Source organism: Choloepus didactylus, chromosome 18 (genome assembly GCF_015220235.1).
Source record: "Choloepus didactylus isolate mChoDid1 chromosome 18, mChoDid1.pri, whole genome shotgun sequence".
Lineage (NCBI taxonomy): Eukaryota > Metazoa > Chordata > Mammalia > Pilosa > Megalonychidae > Choloepus > Choloepus didactylus.
In genome coordinates, this window is record NC_051324.1 from 12,356,318 (window position 1) to 12,379,467 (window position 23,150).

Below are 23,150 nucleotides of genomic sequence, written 5' to 3' on the forward strand. Positions count from 1 at the left end.
AGCAGGCAGGCACAGCCCAGAGACTGGAGCACTTTCCCTTATTGCCCTCTGCTCGGGAACAGCAGAGAGTCCACCCCCTGGGAATGAGGCTTTGATGCGGGGCAGCCAGCTCATGAGGTAAAAGGCAACCTCCCTCTTGAAACTTCTACAGAAGTCAATTTCTGGTGTTTCTATTTTAAAACTTCAAAGAGATAGAAGTTAAAATAGATCCAAGGACAGTATCCAAGCTCTGTGGTCTTCCATGGCTCCTTTCCAGAAAATCCCCTTCACAGTCACAAAAACTCATGGGATTTTGTTGCACTCAATTCACAGCATGTTGAAAGCAATAACATTGATCATAATGGCTCAAATTTATTGTATGTCTATCATGCACCAGGCACAGCTCTGGGCACTTTCCATTCTTTTTCTCTAAACCTCACGACTCCTGTAACCCTATGAGGATTATTATTAACATCATCATCATCATCATTATTTTCACCATTTGGCAGATGAGGAAACCGAGGTTCAGAAGTTAACAAAATCTTCCAAAGTCACCCAACAAGAACCGAAAGCATAATGGTGAAGTTTCCAAGGTATAGATGTGCGTACACTTTTACACGCTTCAATCTTAGAAAGATGCTTTCAGATTCCTGGAAGTTGGGCACATCCAGCTGGATTAAAACTCGCCACTTCTCTAGGAGCCCTCCTGGGTGTTGCTACCAGGACAGCTGTGGTGCAAGCTCCTGGGTAAGCAGCGATCCCGGCAGTGTAGGTGGCTCAGTTTCTGGCAGTTCTCAGCTTCTTCCTGAAGTACTCGGGGGCGGCATCATACAGCCAGTCAGCGTCCACAACGCAGAGGTCTCGCATGTAGCACTTGTTGGTGTAGAGCAGCTCGGTGTAGACAACGCAGGCTGGCTTGCAGTGGAAGAGGACGGACGAGGGGTGGATGGCCACAGGCTGGTGTGTGTCAGTGGTGGCATAGGTCCCATCTGGCTGAAGCTCAGCAGTGTTCATGAAAAGGCTGTGCGCCAGGCAGCGGCGGACATTCTCCATGTTTCCTCGGGATGACAAAATTGGCATGGACATCTGTTTGAGAAGAAAGCGAGAAATGGAAAAGACTAAAATGTAAATACTGCTCACCACTACATAGTACGTTAGAGCAACTAGAACCAAAAGGCATCCCATACTGCAAGCCTAAAGAAGTGCATCAGCTGAGGCATGGGAAGAAGGCAGGGGTGAAGGACTGAAATTACAGCCTGGGAGAGTAAGGACTGGGAGGGAGACATTCATATAAGCTACCGAACCGCAGACAGGTTGGGTCACCCAAATATCCACCATGACTTCCCATAAAGGAAAGGCTTTCCCTCTCACCCTGACGACATCATCACCTCCTCACTCCAATTCATCTTACACCCTGCTGCCAAATTAATCTTAAAGCACAACTCGAACCATTCTTCACCCACTCAAAAACCTTCAATGGCTCTCCACTGCTACAGGCAAAAACCCACAAACTTCCTAAGCCTGAGTCTGGCTGAGCAATCAGGAGCCCACTTTGCCAGTCTTTCCTCTCACTGCTCTTTAGATAGCCTATGGTCCATTGAAATGGACAGTTTACTCTTCCCTAGACCCATGTTACAACTTTCTGTCTCCAGACCTTTGCAGATGCTACTCCAAGTTGAAACACTGCCCCTCCACTCGGTGGCAGACCCGTTTTCTGACTCTACTGCCCTCACTGAGAGGGCCATGCAACCTCACACCCCTGGCCACAGGTGAAGAGACCAGTGGTGGAACCTTGCTAGATCCAAGCTGGGCCAACCAACTTCTCTTTTCCAGGAATTCAGAGCCTGACCATAGAAAATCTCATCATTCCTGTGGAGAGGCCATGTGGAGCCGGGGCTGACACAATCACCTGCGGGCTGAGGTAGGAGAGAAGAGTAAAGGAAGCACACAGAGCAGCTGAAGCAAGAGTTGACAAGCAGGTCCAGAGGAAGTAGCTGCCTTGGTTCCAATGGCTTTTTCTAGTTCTTTATTCCTGTCCCTTGTGGGGCTCAGCTCTATTTGTATAATTCCCCTTTTTATCCTTAAAGATGTCGAAAGGAGTTTTGATTTTTGCAAACAACCATTTTTGCCTGATGAAGACACTCTGCATCTCCCTGTCTTTCAAGATATAGCTCAGCTATTACCACCTCCATGAAGCCCAGATTCCTATGGTCAACTGGTCTCCTCTTCCAGACTGTCAGCTCCCTACTCACTGGCTGTGTGATTTGGGGCAAATTATTCAACTTCCTTAGGCCCTAGTTTCATCATCTGTACTGGGAATAATAAGAAAATCAACTTTATAGGGATGAAATGAGGATTTTATATAAGGCAATAACATGAAAAGTGTTTAGAACAGCACCTTGATAAGTGCTTTGTAAATGACTGATTATTATAAACATTATTGCCTCTTTGCATGAGTTGTGCATATTCATGTCAAATCTCCCTTTAGATTGTTCCTTAAAATACCGAGTCTCTTGCTTGTTGGTAAAAACCAAGGACATTAAAGGGTGCCTGGCATATAAGAGGAGATTACCTCTGCCACTAAAACTATAAAATTTCAGAACTAATAGAGAAGCACCATTTCCTACTGTCAATAATAAATTGAGAAAACTCACCAAGTCAAGGGATGGTCTGGCAGGAAAACTGTTCAGGTACAAGACGGGTTTGGAAAAATGTATGAAATAAACAGGCTACTAAGAGGAAGGTAAGTTTTATTGCTGACAATAGGCCATCAGCATCCGACACAGGCCTGGTCTCCTGTGTCCGTCTCCTGGGAATGTTCAGGCTGCGCCAAGGGTGTCTTCCAAGTGGATGCCAGGACTCCAAAGGGGATGTATTAGTTAGGGTTCTCTAGGGAAACAGAATCAATGAGAGGTGTCTCTGACTATCAGATTTGTAAAAGTGACTCACACAACTGTGGGTATGCATGAGTCCAAATTCTGTAGAGCAGTCAGCAAACTGTCAACTCCAAGGAAGATGTCCGTTGAACTCCTCAGGAAACGAACCGGCAACTTCGACGTACTCCTCAAGAAACGCTTCGCTGGGCAGCTGAAGAAGAAGTAAAGGTCCTCTATCTGTCTTGCTTATAAGTCTTCAACTGATTAATTGGATTAAATCCAGCCAATTGCATTCTTTCATTGTGGAAGACGCCCTTCGGTGCGTCATCAGTCACAGCTGCAGTCAATTGACTGATGATTTAATAAACCAGCCTGTTGGTTTATTAACCAGCCACAAACGTCCTCGCAGCAATTGTTAGGCCAGTATTTGCTTGACCAGACAGCTGGGTACTATCACCTGGCCAAGTTGACACATGAACCTAACCATCACAGGGGGCTAACTCAGAAGAGGCCTTGAGCACTAGGCAGCACCACAGAGTTGCTTCGGAGAGCAAAAAGACGGGTCCTATCAGAGTGCTCAGTGACAGGAGAGCACTTTCACACACACTTCCTGCACCTCTGCCAGGCAGGACTTTAAAACACCATGAACTCTATGAGGGAACAGAAGTTAATATGGAACTTTTTGGTGGACAATTTGGCAATGTCTAATAAAATATAAATCCCAAAGTTTGCTCACTAGTGTTATTTCATATTAGTGAGACCATACAGTAATTTGTCCTTTTGTTTCTGGCTAACTTCACTCAACATAATGTCCTCATTAATGAGCAAACTTTGAGAGTTAAAAGCTGACCACACAGGCTACCAGGAGATAGAAAGAGGGAAGAGATCAGGCATTTGATGCTGAAGGACTACAGAATGTTCAGCAGGATTGACTGTATAGATCCAGAAATAGATAGCATAATACTGTGTGATGGTAGCACAATATTGTAAGTACACTGAACAAAGATGTCTGTGAGTAAAGCTGAAAGAGGTGGGATAGGAGAATGTATGACACCAGAGATAAAGATAGATGATGAAGACTGGGATTGTATAACTTGGCAAAAACTGGAGTGGCCAATGACTGTTACTAAATAAAAATGTTCTCGCATGTGGGAGAACAAATGAGTATCAACCATGCAGAGTGTTGAAAAAGGGATGGTATTTGGGAAAAAACATAATCAAAGCAAACTGGAGTCTATGGTCAACAGTAACATTGTAATATGCTTCCATTAAGTGTAACAAAGGCAATATACCAAAGTTAAACATGTATGAGAGGGGGATATAAAGGTGGGATATGGGATTCTTGGTAGTGGTGTTGTTTCCTGTCCTTACTAATATATTGTATTGTATGACACTTTATTTTTCTTTTTATTATTATCTTTTTTATTACTCACCAAAAAAAAAAAAAAAACTTTTTCATAGTGCTGACTGTGGTGATAAATGTACAAATAGATGATACCATGAACAACTGATTGTACACTGTGGATAATTGTTTGTTACACGAATATAGCTCTAGAAAATTGTAGGAAAAAATATAAATAAGGGTAAAAGTGCTGGAGAAAACATGGAGAGAAGGATGTACCTATTTACTGTTGATGAGGAGGCAGAATGGTGTAGACTTTCTGGAGGTCACTGTGGCGGTTCCACAAGAAGCTAAGTATGTGGGGGCCATAAGGTCCTGCAACCTCATTATGGGGTATGTACTTGGAAGATCTGAGAGCAGAGACAGGAAAGGACATTTGCACATTGGTGTTTACGGAGGCAGTGTTCATGATTTGCAGTGGGTGGAGGTGGCCTAAGGGTACAGTGGGTGGAGGTGGCCTAAGGGTACATTGACTGAGGAACAGAATGGTAAACTGTGATGTATGCATACAATGGAATATTGAGCAACTACAAGAAGGAGTGAAGTTGTGAGACATGCAAGGAGGTGAATGGATCCTGTAGACAGCATTTTGAGTGAAGTACGCCAGAAACAAAGGTAAATATTATAATGCCTCACTGATAAGGGCTAACTACAATGTGTAAACTCAGAATTGAATCTTAGAGCACAGCCTAACAGAAATGGTTATTGTAATGGTCCCTAGATTGTAAACTCTTACAGCAGTCAAATCTATTCCTGAATTGTAATGGTTATCTCCAAACTCTGAGATGTTGATCCCTTGGTGTATAACCTAATTGGTCTCTGGAACATTGGGTATCTGTGTGACACCTGAAACTTAGAGCTAGAACTTGGCAGATATGAATTAACGCATACAACAACTGTTAAAAAAGAAACAAAAAGAACTGAAAAAGAGCCAGACTTCAATTAGAGATATGAATGAAGCAGATCTGGTTAAGACTAGAGCAAATCAGGCCAAAGGGTAAAGGTCAAAACTGACTGTGTGTTAAAACTTCAACTTCCATGTGAGACCAAGGGAAGAGATGTTTATTTGGTGTAGGATTTATACTCTCCTACATTTTCTAAACAATATAATTCCTACAAGTCAGTTTGTTCAAATACCACAATTACATGGAACTTTGAATAGGAATTGAGATACGGCAGGTCTGTATAGGTTAGTGTGAAATAGCAACACATCCCAAAGTAATTTGGGCAGAGAATAAAATATATATTCGGGGACCCCCTGAGGAGCTGGGGGAAGATGCAGAGGTGTTGAACTTCCTCACTTGGATTGTTGCTGATGTTCTCACTAACACTGGGGACTGAGGGCTTGATAGGCTGAGCCCTCTGTCTTGGGGCTTGCCCCAATGAAGCTTGCTACTGCAAAGGAGAGGCTAAACCTGCTTATAATTGTGCCTAAGAGTCTTCCCGAGTGCCTCTTTGTTGCTCAGATGTGGCCCTCTCTCTCTAAGCCACCTTGGCAGGTGATCTCACTGCCCTCTCCCCTATATGGGACCTGACTCCCAGGGTGTAAATCTCTCTGGCAACACAGGATATGACTCCTGGGGATGAATCTGGACCCAGCATCGTGCGACTGAGAACATCTTCTTGACCAAAAGGGGGATGCAAAATGAAATGAAATAAAGCTTCAGTGGCTGAGAGATTTCAAATGGAGTTGAGAGGTCACTGTGGTGGACATCCTTACGCACTACATAGATAACATTTTTTAGGTTTTACTGTATTGGAATAGCTAGAAGTAAATACCTGAAACTACCAAACTCCAACACAGTAGCCTTGACTCTTGAAGACGACTGTATAACAATGTAGCTTACAATGGGTGACAGTGTGACTGTGAAAACCCTGTGGATCGTACTCCCTTTATCCAGTGTATGAATGGAGGAGTAGAAAAATGGTGACAAAAACTAAATGAAAAATAGTGTGGAATGGGGGGGATGATTTGGGTGTTCTTTTTTATTTTTATTTTTTATTCTTATTCTGATTCTTTCTGGGATACAGAAGATGTACAAAAATAGATTGGGGTTTTGAATGCACAACTATATGATGGTACTGTGAACAGTTGATTGTACACCATGGATGACTATATGGTATATGAATATATCTCAATAAAACTGAATTAAAAAAAAAAAACTTGCAGAATAAAAAGTAAATCCCACATCTAGAAATTCATTCTGTGTGCACCAGAGCACAAAGACCTATGCAGGAGGCAGGTCATTAGAGCATAACGTAAGTGACCATCCTGAGGACCTTGGTTAAATAAATTGGGATGAGTACAACAACATGCTATGAAGATCTAAAAAGAATGAGGTAGACATATACACCTAGACACGCACATTCAAGAAGTGTATCAACTGGGGAAAAAAATCCAGCATGGCTGAATCCTAATCAGCAAAGGAAATTGGACAATGAGAAGCCACAGGGGGACAGCCAGAAGCCGAAAGTCAACAGACCTGGAGGAAAAAGGAAAAGACACTACCATGTATACCGCCATGGGATAGAAAAGCCAAGGAAACACAAAGACTGTCGGTCAGCCAGAATACAGTGACCCTGGAGGAAGCAAGCCTTCTGGTCTCTGTAGCTGTGAGCCCAAAATTCCTGTTGTTAAACCAACCCATTGTATGTTGTTTGTTTTACTAGTTAGGAAATGAATACAACCACCATGCTCTGGCAATGTTTCAATATTTAACAAATATGTCCTGTTTTTGTAATTTGAAAAATATAAAATCATCTCATTAAAAAAAATTCTTAGGAAGCATTTTATAACATTGGGAAATGCTTATAAAAGTTTGTAATAGCTGAATATAAATTATACATACAGTGTAGCTAAGTGTGTTAAAAAAACACATTTTTAAAAAAGAGGGCAATCAGGAAATAGATCAAATTAATGAGATAGAATTATGGAGAATTTTAATTTACATCCTTATTTTCAAATTTTTCTACAATGAGAATTACTTTTATAATCACAATTAAAAAAAACAAAAAACCCTACCTAGAAAAAAGTGACAGGTAAGTCCCCAAAGGAATGCCAGGTAGAAACAATACCTTTAAGCAGATATCCCTCAGCTGTGCTCTGACTTCAGCTACTAGCATCATATTCTTGCTGTTGACATAATTCTCTTTGCACCAGTCCTGAAGAGGACAAAAAGCAGAAAGTATTACAATCTTTTCATTTCTTTAGAGAAAAAAGATAACCAAATTTTTAGAACACAATTAAAATCAGATGGTAGATAGGGAAAAAGTCAGGTGCCAGAAATAAATATAGAAAAATATGTTTTTTAATCAAAAACATGCACAATAAGGGAAAATACTAACAATTTAAACTAAAATAAAACTAAAAATTTCCTTATGTCAAGTCACCATGAAAAAAGCTACATTTTTACAGAGAAAATATTTGCATTATCACAATGAATAAAGGATTAGTACCTCCAAAATATTTTAAAGTCCTATAAATCAATATGAAAAGGACCAACAATCCAAAAGAAAAATGGACAAAGGATATGAAGAGGCAACTCATAGAAGAGGAAATACAAATGGGCAATTAACATGTAAGGATTTGCAAGCTCTTGAACCACGGCAATGTTCGGGTTTTTTGTTGTTTATAAAATGTTTATTGCAGTAACATATATACAACCCCAAATTTCTCATTTTAACCACTTTCATGTGTACATCACTGGTATTAGTTACACTCACAATGTTTTGTTTTGTTTAATATTCTAAGCATTTCATATAAGTGAGATCATACAATATTTTTCCTTTTTTGTCTAGCTTATTTCATTCAACATGTCGTCTTGAAGGTTCATCCATGTTGTTGCACGTATCAGAACTTCATTCCTTTTTACAGCTGAATAACATTCCATTGTATGGATATACCAATTTTGTTTATTCATTCATTGGTTGACGGACACTTGGGTTCTTTTGACAATTGTGAATAATGCTGCTATAAACACTGATGTACAAATCTGTTTTGAGCCCATTTTCAATTCATTGGGATATATACCCAGGAGTGGAATTGCTGGGTTGTAAGGTAATTCTATACCTAGCTTTCTGAGGAACTGCCAACCTGTCTTCCACAGCAGCTGCACCATTTTAAGTTCCCACCAGTAATGAATGAGGGTTCCTATTTCTTCGCATCCTCTCCAGCACTCGTTATTATCCAGTTTTTAAATAACAGTCATCCTCGTGGGTGTGATGTGGTATCTCGTTGTAGTGTGGCAATGTGGTTTAAAATAACTGAGATCCTATTTCACACCCATCAACTTGACAAAAATTAAAGTCATTTCAAGTAAGAGTTGGAGAGGACGATAGAAGCTCATACACATTATTATGGGGAGTATAAAAAGGTATTAGTGTCTCTGGTGAGCCACATGGCCAGCCCGGTCAAGCTCAGATGCAGCCATCCCAAGACCCAGCAGTTCTACTCCCAGGTGTCAACCCCAGAGAAACTCTCCCCCATGTGCATAAGGAGACACATATAAGATGTTCACTGCAGCACTGTAAGTGCAGATGATTTGCAAGAGAGTGTAACAAAATATTTATAGTCTATACTGTTCCTGTACTTGAAAGAGAAGTACATTATCACCCATGGGGGACACACAGCAACCTGAGAATGTAGTCACATGAGGAAGGAAGGAAAAGGAAAGGTGATCGGGGCTTTCATTGTATCCACAGCATTTAACTGAATGTTTTAAAATGCAGGCAAACTAAAAGCTTGCACCACTACGGAGCAATTATTTATTTTCTTAATAAATCAAAAAATATATTGCCATTTTCCAACTGTATTTAAGGAACTGAAATATTCTGCAAGCAAAAACTACTGTGAAGAAAGTTAGGGGTAGTGGGGGAAAATCTTTTTTAGCTAAGAAACAAGTCAAGAGATGCTTAACTGACTTGCCCAAGTAAGACAGCAGCAGAGACTAAGGCTGGAATCACATCTCTTCCCTCATCATCACCCTCTCTGCAGACATTTCTGAAATAGTACAGGCCTTCTTTTTGTGACTCTTTAGATGATTTGGGCCAAAAAGGGAAGATGCACTGAAAACACATGCCTGCAAGAAGGAACTCCCACATAAGAAAAGAAATAAGAAAGGCGTACCTTATTTCCGCCTGTATTTTTGAAGGCTCGATAGATATTGAGCAGAGTAATGTGATCGCCCTCGCTGGATATGAACTTCTTCCGGACGCCCTGCACTTCATCCCGCTGGGAAGGGGGGCTGTGGAGCACGCTGTCCACGGACAGCAGGGAAACGATGGTCAGGACCTCCTCTGTACAGTGGAATTTGGGGGAAACGAGGATGGTCTGCAAATCAGAATTAACAAATGTTTAAACCTAGTTTTTCCCTCGCTTCTGACTACAGTATTTCTGTGTATTGCTTGTGCACCTTCACTTCTAAGGAGTTCAAGGGCAAACAGTCACCTCTTTAGAAACGTATATATGTTAATGCTATTTTACTTTTTGGTAAACCAGATGACTGCCTTCTATGACGGCTTACAAATCCCTTGAGGGTAGGGTTCATAACTTAGTACCTTCAAATCCCACACAGAACATACATCAGCATTATATTGATACAAAGAAGGGGTTGATAATTGTTTAAAAGGAAAAGTGGAGATTAATCTGGAAGCACTGGGTTCAGGAGTCTACTTTGGGGTGGCTAACCGGCAATGTACAGAAAGGGGACTGAGGAGAGTGTATCATTTACTTTGGCAAATTTGGGTTCTAAAGGAAATGCTGCCATCTTTCTTCCAATTGGAGTCAGGGTAAGCTGGTCATCCTCATGTTCAAGAGCACCTAACAGGTCCAGCTGGGCAATGGCCACCTGAATGTGATCTAAAGAAACAGAGACAAAAAAAGGAGCCAAAAATCCAAAAATGGAAGAAGTTGCAGCCTGCTCAGTACTTCGGGAAGCTTCTAATAACTCTGCATCAAATGACAGCAAAGATCAGAACCACCACTGGCCCCATGGCATACTTTTCAAAGCTGTTAATGACATCACTGTCCTTAGTTCAGTTCATTTTTTCTTTTTTTTCATTTCTATAACTTTTATTTTGAAATAACTTTAAAGTTAAGGACAGTTACAAAAATTATATCATAATACAAAGAACCCCAATATACCCCATACCTATTTGTCTACCTTTAATATTTTGCCACAGTTTTGTATAATTCTATCTATATGTGTGTCTATCTATCCATCCTTTACATATCAATATCTAATTACATATATATACCTATTTTCAAAAAAATTATAGTAAGTTACATATATCGTAATCCTTGAACTTGTCATACCTCTATGCATATTACTGACCCCACAGGAAAAGAAGGATCATAAGAATCTCTTATCAAAATAGACTCTATGAAAATAGATCTGCTGATAAATTGGACAAACTAGATGAAATGGACAAATTACTGGTAACATACGAACAACCTACACTGACTATACAACAAATAGAATATCTCAACAGACCAATTCCAAGCAAAGAGATTGAATCAGTCTTCAAAAATCTCCCAACTAATAGCTCAGGATCAGATGTCTGCACAGGTGAATTCTACCATTCTTTCCAAGAAAAATTAATATGAATCATGTTCAAACCCTTCCAAAAAACTGAAGAGAAGGGGACACTCCCTAATTCACTGTATGAGGCCAAAATTATCCTAATGCCAAAGCCATACAAAGATACTACAAGAAAATAAAATTACACACCAATTTCTCTTAATGAATATAAATGCAAAGATCCTAAACAAAATACTTGCAAATTGACTCCAACAATGCATGAAAGAAAAACAAGATTTAAGTGGATTTTATCCCAGGCATGCAAGATGGTTTAACATTAGAAAATCAAGGAGTATAATACACAACAGTATCAAAAAGGGAAAAGACAACATGATCCTCTCAATGGATGCAGAAAATGCTTCTGATAAAACACAGCATTCTTTCTTGATAAAAATACTTAGAAAGTAAGAATAGAAGGAAACTCCCTCAACCTGATGAAGAGCATAAATGACAAACCCAACCTAACATCATACTTAGTAGTCAAAAAATGAAGCTTTCCCTCTAAAATCTGGAACAAGACAAAGATGTCCACTGCCACCACTGTTGTTCAACATTGTTCTACAAGTTCTAGTCAGAGCATCTAGGCAAGAAAAAGAAGTACAAATACTGCAAATTGGAAAGGAAAAAGTAATACATTCACTATTTGCATATGACATGACCCTATACATAGAAAGGCACTTGACATGAGTTCAGAAAAGTGATGGGGTACAAGATTGACAGCTAAAAACTTAACTCTTTCTATACATGAACTTTGAATAATCAGAAGTAATCAAGGAAAAAAATTCATTCACAAGAGCAACTAAAATAATAAAAAATCTAGGAATAAATCTAACCAAGATATAAAGTTATATAAAGATAAAGCTTGTACACTGAAAATAAAATAAAAAAAAATTGCTAAAAGAATTAATGAAAACCTAAATAAATAATAGACTATTCTGTGGTAATAGATTGGAAGAAAAACATCATTAAGATGGAATGAGTTCATGAATCTGTGATATTCTGTTATTCTTCAAACAGATTGGGGATCCAGGTTTAAGTTTTAGTAAAGACCAGGATCTGCAGCAGTTAGAGGCGGTCGACCACTGCAGCTGGGGTGTGGGGTCTTCCGGGAGAATGACAGGATACAGGTATGGAGGTGACCATGGAGGGCTTGGGGTCCAGGGCACCCATCCTGGTACCTGAAGGTTCTCCATGTAGATCACATGTGGGGAAGTCCACATCAGCTCTTCAGGGCACATGAAGATGGTGCAGGCTTGGAGCTGGAACTTGGGAGATGGAAGGTTGGCCATGTCTGCATGGGGGCAACCTGTGGAGATGCTGTCCTCCCAGTTATACTCCATTATCCTGTGTAGGGCCTCTCCATAAGGACAAGGCAGGGGTTCGGTCCTTGGCTTCTGGTTGGCCTCATGTATAGTCCAATATAAGTCCGTCAAACTTATCAACATGTGGAGACATTGTCGCCAGCTCTTCTTTATGCCCCTCTTCCTGAGCCCCTGGGCAATTGATTTCGACAGCACGTAATTCTTTTTCTTCTGAATGGGATACGTCACGTGTTCAAGGGATTCCCATTCCTGAGGGAAACTCCTGATTTCCTCATCACTCCAAGGAGTATTTAGCTGGCCTGAGAGCTTCTCTGGTTCTTCAGTGTCTTCTTCCTCTACTTCCTGGAGATTTCTAGTAATTTCAGGCTGAAACATCACTTCCTCTATTTTTATCCCTGAGTTTTCTCCTGAGACTCTTTTCTCTGCAGCCATAGGGCCTAATCCAGGGTGTGAAGAGCGGGCACTTAGGGTGTTGCAGAGATTCAGGTGAGTATGGAGGCCCCGAGTGCGGAAATGTGTTTGCTTCTCTCTGCTGTGTGCAGTCTCTCAGTTCAGTTCACTTTTAAATAATGGCCTTTAATTTGCAATATGTAAGTAAATTTTAAACACACGTCCTCTGACCCAGCAACATTACTTATGAATTTCACCTACAGATCTGTTCATACATTGTACAAAGACCTACAAACACACATGTTCTTTGTAGCATTATCTGCAGTAAATGCTACTAAAATAAATTACGGTATGCTCATACCATAAAAATACATACAGCCATTAAAAAGAAGAAAGGTGCTCCTTATCTATTAAATGGAATCATCTACAGAATTAGTTGATGAGTAAAAAAAGACAAGATAGAGAACAGTAATGTGAAGTTTGTCACCATTAATTAAAAAAGAAAAACCAAAAACCAGATTGGAAAAGGAATATATATTTGCTTGTATTTATCCTGTAAAAATCTCCAGAAGCATACATAAAACAATGGAATACCAGTTGCCTCAGAGGCAACTCAGGAGGCTGAGAGACAAAGGGTGAGAAGGACACTGCTTATTATTTACTCTTTTTATACTTTTTGAATTTTGAACCATGTAAAAGTATTACCTGCTAAGAATTTGTAAGGATGTAGTAAATATATACATACTGATATGGAATGATCTGTAAAATGTCTTAAGTGAAAAAAGTAATGAGCAAATGTCTGAGAATGGATAAATGCATTATTTGCTGATACAGTGGGAATAGCATTTAGCATCAAAAATGCATCAAAACAAACAAACCACACAAAACATGCTGAATGGAAAGAGAAGGTTGCCAAAGAATAGACATGCAAACTTAAACAACATATTGTTCAGGTACACATATAGTGAAGGAATAAAGCAAAGCTAGGGAATTACGAACGGAACGTGGGAGAGCAGTTATCTCAGTGAACAGGAAGAGGGTGTGTGTGGCCAGGAAAGGGTGAGGGGCTTCAATGGCATTGGCAAAGGATACATAGGTGTTTGTTTTATCACTTCTTATACCTTACATAAATGGTATCCCTTTGAATTTAGGCATTTAGCAATTAAAAGAAAAAATTAAGTGTAGAACAGTGCATAATGTGTGTTGTTCTTTGTGTTTTAAAGAGGATTAAGTAGGCCCAGATTTGCTCTGAAACAAGGCTAGAAAACGGTCACAGGGGTTGCCTTGGGAGAGGGAAACTAAGGACCCGAGGATCGGGGTAGGACCCTTGTATACCCATCGATGCTCTACTTCACTTGAAAAAAGAGAGAGGAAAAAAAAAAGAAAAAGAAGGAAAGCGCCAAAGCTATCATCAAGAAGCCCAATTATTTTTTCTTCCTCTGTGGCGAGATAACCAACAAAGTGCAGGAACGGATCTAATGCCAGTCAAAAGCCAAGAAACTTGATCTTTCCTGTGCTTTTGCTGATAACGGTACAATTTCTGTTAGGTTTCTGCAATATCCACGGACCCCCCTCGACTATCTTCACGGGTTCCAATTGCCAAGGACCCCGACTCTGAGTCCCTAGATGACATGGCTTTTGCACTGGAGCTAGGCTGAGAGCACAGAGGCTTTTGCTTTACGGTTTTGAGATGCTTCTCTGATAGTTAATGTTGGTATCCACTAAATTAAACTAAACTAAGTCTATATGTTGTTCATCTAATCATATACCTTCCACAACACTGAGGATTCCACTTACCTGGAGATGGTTTGGACATGAAGTCGAAAGTGAGCACATTTGGGACTTTCATTGCCAGGAGCTGTAGCATCACGCTCGCAAGGTTACACCTACGAAGAGTGAGACACGCAAGTCGTTCATCTGTCTCTGCTCCTCCAGCCCATGAGTTGGGACAGCTCACTGAGGAGTGTCAGTGGAAACTGGGCAGCCCCATGAAAGCACAATGAAACAGGAAAGAGAGAGGCAAGGACAAATGGCAGGAGTGTCGGAGCAACTCCAGCTTACCTTTGGATCTCTGGCACAGTCATCTTATCAAACTTCTCAAATTCCTCCTCGGTGTAGAGCCGGTAACAGACGCCACTGTCCTCTCTGCCAGCCCTTCCGGTGCGCTGCCAGGCCTGGGTCTTGGACACTCGCTGCACAGCTAACACCTCAAGACCAGTGTCTGAAGAGAGAGTAGGCTAGGTTGGTGCTTCACTCATAAACAAACTGTTTCTCTACCTTTAACCAAAATCAGCCTTCCTCAGAACACCAGTAATCCTTCCTGCAACATGTGCATCTAGAAAAATTTAAGCCTGAATTGGAAAACATGCACCCAGGCTGCTTTGCAGTGGTTTGGTCCAGCAGTAAAATGGGGCCTTGCAATGAGCACTGTGTGAGATCTCTTACTAAAAATCCAGAAAAAACTGCAGGCTCATACCAAGGGGCCAGAGGAGCAGATTTCAGAGCTTAGGTCTCAGGGGACCAACATCAAGCAAGGACTCAGAAATTAAGTGTCTCAAGTCCCTTGTGTGCCCAGGCCTACTTTAAAACAGAGATAATATGTTGCTTTTTTCCTATGAGTAAAAGATGCAGATTTTCTTGATAAAGGTGTGTTCTGTGCCAGGCACTGGAGAACCAAGCCCTTTCACATACATTCTCTCCAAAAGAAACACATGTGAAGTGGGTGCCCTTGAATGCTTAGTTACAGAATTTGAGTAAATATTTGGGAGCAATAATTTCAGCTGCCTCAAATCCTCCAGAGAATAAGACAAGGTATAAAAAAAGACATGAATATAAATGACTTCAAGCAAGCTCCCTACTGCACATTCTTAGGAGATACCTTGTGCCTCACCCCTAATCCCTTGCCCCGGCCTAAGGGATCTTGGCTCAAACCAAACAAACTCGAATATTTCTAGTGAGACCCTCTGACCTGGGATTAGGCCGTCCCCGGCCTTAGAGACCTAATTCTCCCCCAACTGCTGACTGGGTTTCAGACCTCTGCCCAGGCCCCTCCGTTTCCTTGCTTGCTAAGCCTCGGCTCTTCTCTCCTGCCTTGCCTCCTTGCCTCAGGCCTCCTTCCTGGACGTGACTCCTGGATTGTCTCGTGAACGGTGCCTGCCACCCAAAGCTGAGTTAGGTCACCAGGTGAAATGTGCATTCGGAAGAAACTGCAGGGCTGCAGCAAACTTGTTTCCTCACTCTGCACAGAAGAGACGTTCATGAGCTACAAATTCTCACCAGGGTTATACTTCTTTGCTTTAACCATGCCCGTGTCAACTACATATTTTATTCCTGTAATGGTTATGGAGGTTTCAGCGATGTTGGTTGAAATGATCACTTTGCGATAGCCCTAAAAGGAGGAAGAAAACCAAAAAGCCGTATGACACACATATGATTCAGAAGTTTTAAAACATATTCCTCACCGTTAATTTCCACAACAATTTACTCACGGTCAACAAAATATAACTTTGTTATTAATGGCGGATTCTCCAGTGACCAGTCATTAAAAGGGATGGGGGTGAGGGATGTTAGTCCTAAAAGCTTATCTTGAGGCAGTGAGATGTGATGGAAGGAGCACAAGATTCAGAAGTGGCCCTGCCAGTTCTTTAATGTGTTCCCCTGAGCAATGGTTCCTTTGCCTTTGGGGCCTCAGTTTCCCCATGAGCCTGCGGTATTTACAAAGCAGATCATAATCCACCTTGATTATGAGAGAATGTATGTGGAGTGCTGGCACAGTGCTTGGCACATGACAGGCACCCCATAAATAGGGGTGAGAGTAAACCCAGCTGGCCCCTGTCGGGCTTAGAAGAACCACCCATTTACCATGCGGCTTTTGCCTTCCTGTCTCCCTCACCCCCTGAAAAATGTCCCCCTGCTCACCACAGGGATGCAGTATCTGTAAGATATGCATTGTATTCCTGCTGGCTCTTCAGCTAGTGTATCTGGTACCGGAACATCCCACCCCACATACCTTATCTGGAACCTTGTGACTGTCTTGGAGCCCAGGGATGGGGCTGGACAGGAGAGGGGTGCACTGACCTTTGGGGCCCCCTGGAAGACGCGGAGCTGCTGTGCATAGGGCAGGGAGGCGTACAGCGGAAGGACCAGCATGGCAGGACAGCTGTCCGGAAGGTGCTTCGCGATGTCTCGGCAGGTCTTGCTCATTGCTTCTATCTCCTCCTGACCAGTGAGGAAAACCAGGATATCCTGAGAAGACGGGGCTTCCTGTAAAAAAGGCAAAGAGTCAGATTACTAAGAGTTGATGGCAGCGTAGGTCACAGACAGAAACAATGGTCATCTATGTTTCCCAGAGCTATTTTTAACAGTGGAGACGTACATGAGCCTTAATGTTTATGTCTCCTCTAGAAGAAAATCCTTACTAATAATGTATGAAACAGTTAACATATGCTAGCTAGCCAGCTACGTTTAAAAAACAAACGTACCGTAGGAATGTGAAATGTTAATAACAGAGGAAATGGGGGTCAGGGGTAGGCGAGTTAACATGGGAATTCTCTGTACTTAGTGTGCAGTTTTTCTGTAAACATAAAACTGCTCTAAAAAATAGAGTCCATTAAAAAATTTAAGGAAATTTTGAAGGAAAATCACCAGATTGCTTTTGCAACAAGATACTGCCATGAAAAGCACAATCAGGTGATTTAAAATTTTCATATAAATGTCCTTCCTTTCAGAATCACCTTGGAAGATGAAGCTGACAAAATGGAACACAAATCAGGAAATCCTGATCTTCAGAAATGGGCAGAAACAGGCAGGCTGGAAAAGGAATCTGTCATGGATTGAATTATGTTGCCCACCAAAGACATTTCAAGTTCTAAGCCCCAGTCCTGTGGATATGAACTCATTTGCAAACTGAACCTTTGAGGATGTTATTAAAGAGAGGCCAGACTGAATCAGGGTGGGCCTTAATCCAATATGACTGGAGTCTGTTTGAGTAGAGGAAATGTGGACAGAGAAAGAGACAGAAGGAGAGAGATGGCCATGTGACAGAAGCAGAGGCTGAGTTATGGGTCACCAGCAAGCTACCACCAGAACACGACAGACTCCAGAGTAAGCATGCACCTTGATTTTGGACTCCTAGCCTCCAAAACTGAGAAAATAAATTCCTGATGTTTAAGCCAACTAGTCTGTGTTATTTGTTATATCAGACCTGGCTGATAAAAGGGACAGAGCCCTTATTAAATGATGCCATCAAAAGAAGCACTTTCAATGTTCTAAAACTGACTGTGGTGATGAAGGCACAATTATTTGATGATACTGTGAGCCACTGACTGTATACTCTGGATGGATCGTATATAGTGTGAATATATCTCAATAAATTGCATTTGAAAAGGAAAAAAGAAGCCATTTGCATGCTACTGCTCTAACAGATGAAAGTTTTCTGGCTTAGCTAAAGAAACATGCTAGTCAGTTTCTGTACACAGAGTTCAATTATTTTTCTTTTTGCAGAAAATGAAACATCATAAAAAAAAAAGATAAAAACCTGAAACAGCAAATGAACTCCTTAATCATCCTAATGATACAGTACCTTTTTCTTCCCGAAGATGAATGCTCTCACTATCGGCTGCAAAGTAAAACAGAACTCTTCAGAAATGTGAGCCCCATTCCATACCTGGTGGATTTGGAAGACAGAGACCAGGGCTGCATGCAGGTAATCATTCTGGGGCTGTTTGGTGTAAAAAATCTGAATTGGATGCTGCCGACCTTCCAGGTAGAGGACAGGGGCCCCGTTGAAATACTGAGAGAAGAGATCCACGTCCATCGTAGCTGACATCACAATCACCTACGTGAGAGAATTAAGAGGAGGGTGGCAAACAAAAACTGGAACAGCCTTTCTGTGTCCCTCCTGAGCCCTCTTGTCCCTCCAGAGAATAGAGGCCTGTGCCTCTCCCATCACAGTTAACTTTCTCCATAGCTCTGAAACAGAATGAGCAAAGGAAAACACACCAAGGGAAAAACAGAGAACTATTTCTTTAAATATACTATACATACCTTGAGAGGCAGTTTCCCCAGTTCTTTTCGCCGTCTCTGTGCAGCTTTCACCACCCCAAAGAGCACATCCGTGTGAATAGTCCGTTCGTGGGCTTCATCCAAAATGATACAGCTATACTTCCGAAGCAGAGCATCCGAAATGGCTTCACGCAAAAGCATGCCATCTGTCAGGAACTTGATCCTTGTGTCTTCTGAGGTGACATCGTCAAAGCGCACAGTATAGCCAACCTGTGTGGAGAAATCATTCATTCATTCAGCAAACACTTGTTGAGCAGCCACTATGTATCTAGAACTGAGCTACTGGCACCAGCACTTTGACAGTGAACAAAACCAACACTGACCTGCCCTGACCCCTCAGGAACCAGGCCGTCTGGTGGAAGAGACAGACACCGGATGATACATTTAAATGCAATTTACCTACATACCCCAAGCTTCATGTAAAGCTACGTACAGATAGGAAGAGATGACCAAGTGGGTTTTAAGGAACACCCCAGCACCACCCAAATAAAATAAATCTGTCTTACACAGTTCTGGGACTTGCTTCTTTCACATATTCCCAATAACCACATATATGCTAGAATATGCTTGCAATTCTTCCAGAAAGATATTTCTAACAAACATTATTGAAGACTTAGAAGTGCTTATGGAAAAAACCTAATTTATACAATTGGCCAAGGGATTTTTGAAAGCAAAGCAAGCAGGACTAACAGCTCGTTGGACCCTCTGATCTATTCGGAATTGGTACGGAACTCTGAGATAGCTCTAAACAAATGTGGCAAGAAAAATGCTCTCCATGTGTCCTAGTTTGCTAATGCTGCAGAATGCAAAACACCAGAGATGGATAGGCTTTTATAAAACGGGGGTTTATTTCGCTACACAGTTACAGTCTTAAGGCCACAAAACGTCCAAGGTAACACCTCAGCAATCGGGTTCACCGGAGGATGGCCAATGGTGTCTGGAAAACCTCTGCTAGCTAGGAAGGCAGCTGGCGTTCGCTCCAAAGCTCTGGCCTCAAAATGGCTTTCTCCCAGGACGTTCTTCTCCAACAAGCTTGCTCCTCCTCAAAACATCACTCACAGCTGCACACACTGAGTTCCCTCTCTCTGAGTCAGCTAATTTATATGGCTCCACTGATCAAGGCCCACCCTGAATGGGCAGGGCCATGCCTCCATGGGAACATCTCATCAAAATCATTACCCACAGCTGGATGGGGCACATTCCAAGCAAATCTAACCAACACCAAAACTTCTGCCCCACAAAACTACAAAGATAATGGCATTTGGGGGACACAATACATTCAAACCGGCACATCATGTATAGAAAGAAGTCTTGTTCAGAGAAAGAAAAGGGAAAGGGGACATGGAATGGAAGAACTGTCTATTCCTGATAGCCAAGAAGAATATTAGGTACCAGTTTCCCGAGCTCAGTTCTCTTCTCATCCGAGACTCTAGTAGCAAGAGAGATGGCAGCCACTCGGCGAGGCTGTGTCACAGCAATGATGCCCTGGCGGCCAATCCCCCCTTCATAGAGGTACTGAGGGAGCTGAGTTGTCTTCCCTGAGCCCGTTTCCCCTGGAAAAGAAAAAAAATCTATTTTAAATGCATATGGAATGTAAAATAACTCAAGTGTACAGACATAGACCTGATTGTGTAGTGAGGTCGAAATGCACCTGGGCCCAGCACTGCCATCAATCCTTTTTCTTGTTTTTCTCCCCAAGAGCCTGAGCACCCCAATCTCAGGAGAGTTCCTGTGCCTATTTCACAGAAAAAGTGAAGTCTTCAAATGTGATCTCCCTCAACCTCCCCCTGCAAGCTTTTCTTCGGTCACACTCATTCTTTTCCAGTCCTGCAGCCTCTAGGCATCTTTCCCAGCCAGCTATGCATTTAGTCCTTGTCACCAAGTGCCTCTCTTCCCCATGGCTCCCGATCTTTTCTCTATTAGTGCTCCCCCATCTTCACCCTCTCTACTGAGTTCTCCCCTCAGCCTCTCAGCCCCCTCCTTTGTAGCAAAACAGAAACCTGCTCCCACCCCCTTCATTCCCTCACCTCCTACTTCTCAGCCCTATGACAAATCAGCTCCTACTCCTAGAGCTCTGAAGCAATAGCTCTCAGAGGGCCCACAATCAATACCTGGCACCCAAATCCAGGGGGCATTTTTTGGTTCATATCTCACTGGCACTCAATGCTGCATGTGCACACATCTTCCTTTTTCCTCCATTTCTTTGACTGCCGGCTCTCTTCCTCTCTGGCGGCTCATCCTCTCGGTTTTACAGGACTCTCTTACTTTATCCATCTTTTAACGTTGGGGATCAAGGCCCCCTGCAATCAGGCCCCGCCCTATAACTCCGTCTCTTAATTCGTGCACCAAAAGCTACTATTCCCCGTTATACCGAACTGTTTCTCGCCTACAGTTCTCTCATGTTGACTCTCCCCTCTGGGTTAGAAAGTACTCCCTTATTCGCCTAGCTCACTCATTCTTAGCACTTAAGACTCAGCTAGGGATCCAACACTCACCTCCTCGCAGACTGGGTCAGATCCATTCTTCTTATCTCCCAAAGCCCCCAGTACTTCCCCTCTATCTTTCTCATGGGAAACGAGTCTGCCCACACTGGGCTGTGAGCACCTCCAGGACAGGGCTGTCCGATTCCTCTCCAAGGCCCCTCCAGGATCCTGGCACAGTTAAGGCGGTTCAGGTTTGTTGTAGGAACGAATGGGAAAAAGAGGATGCTAGACACCGAAGAAAAACTGCTCTCGCTGAGCCAGGAATGGAGAGCAGGAAAGGGCCCGTCCGCTGGCGCGGCCACTCACCTATGAGGACGGCGCTGTCCAGGTTGCGGAGTTGGGTCAACAGTTGCCCCCGCGCCTGGAAGATGGGCAGACTCCGGCGCTGCAGCTCCACGGCCTCCGGGTAGGGACTAACCGAGGGCTGGGCCAGGGGCGGTTGCTGCCCGCGGCCTCCTCCTCCTCCTCCGCCGCCGCCGCCGCCGCCGCCGCCCGCAGCCAGCAGCATCACCACTCGTCTCCCGGGAGGGCAGGACCCTTCGCGACTCGGAGGCCCAAAGCCCGGCCGGAATCTCTTGACCGGCGGGAAGCCCGCCTCTTCGGGCATGTCCGGAGGGCACCGCAGCGGGAGGCGCGAGAGCCGACAGCTCCAGCCGCTCGCGGGAGCTTATTGCTAGCGGGCGCCGCCCCTTCCCCACCACGTGCTGGCGGATCCCGGCGACCAACGATGACCTCACCGCCACCCCGAAACTCTAAGGAACAGCACCACAACTCCCAGTATGCATTAGGGCCTCGGAAGGCTGCTACTTCCGGGGGGCGGGGAGAGTGGAGTTTGAGGTACAAGGAAAAAAGGGCCCGGAGCGACAACAGCTGAAGAGAGGGTCTGCGGTTCCGTGGACTTTCTCCTTGGATAATGGCGTTCTCCTTATTGACTGTTTTATTGTACTGGTAACACGATTTATTTCCAGTAAACACTGGTTTCCTTTCTCTGTCCACAGTAACAGTCACTCTTTAAGGAACGTATTTAATTTTGTATAACCAATGAGGAACGCAAACATTTGCATCATTTAGTCCTCTAAACAACTTATATGGTAGGTTCTGGTATCATCTCCAATTTACAGATGAAGAAACTGAGGTTTCTGAGATTACTTAAAGCCATTCAGATATCACGAAATTGTAATGTGAAAGGATACTGGTGATCATCTTGTTACAGAAGAAGAAAGCGAATTCTTTGATTCTACGACATCTATGATAATAGATGTTCCTCAGACCATTGGACAGTGGTCTGCTCCAGTAATCCAAGAAGGGAAAGGAGTTAAATGGAGCTAAATTACCTTTTACCCTTCCTTTTTTTCAATCACTCCTGCCAAACTCTCAAGTTCTCCACATTGTCCTCAGCCCCAGCGTACCCACATCCATCAATGAAAAAATTCAGGATGCCAGTGGGAAAAATAGGATATGACTAGTTCCTCCAACCCAACTTAAATTCAAAACTCTTAGATGATTTGCTAATTCACCACAGAACAGGCAAGCTGCTGCTCCCCTGTATACAGGAAATGTAATTTCCAGATAATTTGCCATGAACTTGAACCAACTGAAGGACTTTGGCATCTTCTGAAGCTCATTTCCATAGTACTCACCCTATATGTGAACCTGTTAAAAATCCTCCTCTCCTTTTCTCCAAGTCAGGGGTAACTTTCCTCTTGCTAGCAGTGTAATGATCATGGGCTTACTGAAAATATGCATGTTGAACTAATAGCAGATACATGTTTAATAATAAATTGACATTTCAATCCCTATCCCTAAATACTAATTTACTAAGGCAAACCAAAACTAAAAGGGAAAATAAATAACTCTCAAATTATGGGCCCTGAGTAAGTAAAACATTGACAGATCCTAGTCCTTTTTCCCAGTGTGCTTTCCATAGTAGTCTAATACAGGAATCGAATTCTCCAAAAGATTACAAGAGTCCAGATAGGTAGTACAAATGGGTGAAGTCATCTCTTGAGAGCTTATGCCATGTCTCTAGAAGCAGCCACTAATTACCTCTAAGCAGT

At 42.6% G+C, this 23,150-nt stretch overlaps 1 protein-coding gene across 3 annotated transcripts in view; it reads right to left on the reverse strand.

Moving 5' to 3' along the window:
• DHX33 (DEAH-box helicase 33) overlaps positions 1-21,827 on the reverse strand; it is a 24,140-nt gene extending 2,313 nt beyond the window's left edge. Inside the window, exons 1-13 of one of the 3 annotated variants that reach the window (XM_037808320.1) lie at positions 21,400-21,827; positions 20,003-20,163; positions 18,593-18,820; positions 18,213-18,383; positions 16,625-16,810; positions 15,824-15,935; positions 14,609-14,768; positions 14,345-14,433; positions 9,987-10,114; positions 9,383-9,586; positions 7,333-7,419; positions 2,634-2,868; positions 929-1,065 (exon numbers count right to left, since the gene is read on the reverse strand). In XM_037808320.1, coding sequence (XP_037664248.1) covers positions 2,638-2,868; positions 7,333-7,419; positions 9,383-9,586; positions 9,987-10,114; positions 14,345-14,433; positions 14,609-14,768; positions 15,824-15,935; positions 16,625-16,810; positions 18,213-18,383; positions 18,593-18,820; positions 20,003-20,163; positions 21,400-21,700 — 2,058 coding nt within the window. In that variant the 5' untranslated portion in view covers positions 21,701-21,827 and the 3' untranslated portion in view covers positions 929-1,065; positions 2,634-2,637. Of the gene's footprint in view, positions 1,066-2,633; positions 2,869-7,332; positions 7,420-9,382; positions 9,587-9,986; positions 10,115-14,344; positions 14,434-14,608; positions 14,769-15,823; positions 15,936-16,624; positions 16,811-18,212; positions 18,384-18,592; positions 18,821-20,002; positions 20,164-21,105; positions 21,362-21,399 lie in introns of those variants that run through there. The other 2 variants (XM_037808319.1, XM_037808321.1) reach the window with 2 other exon arrangements.
• Positions 21,828-23,150: the final 1,323 nt, after the last annotated feature.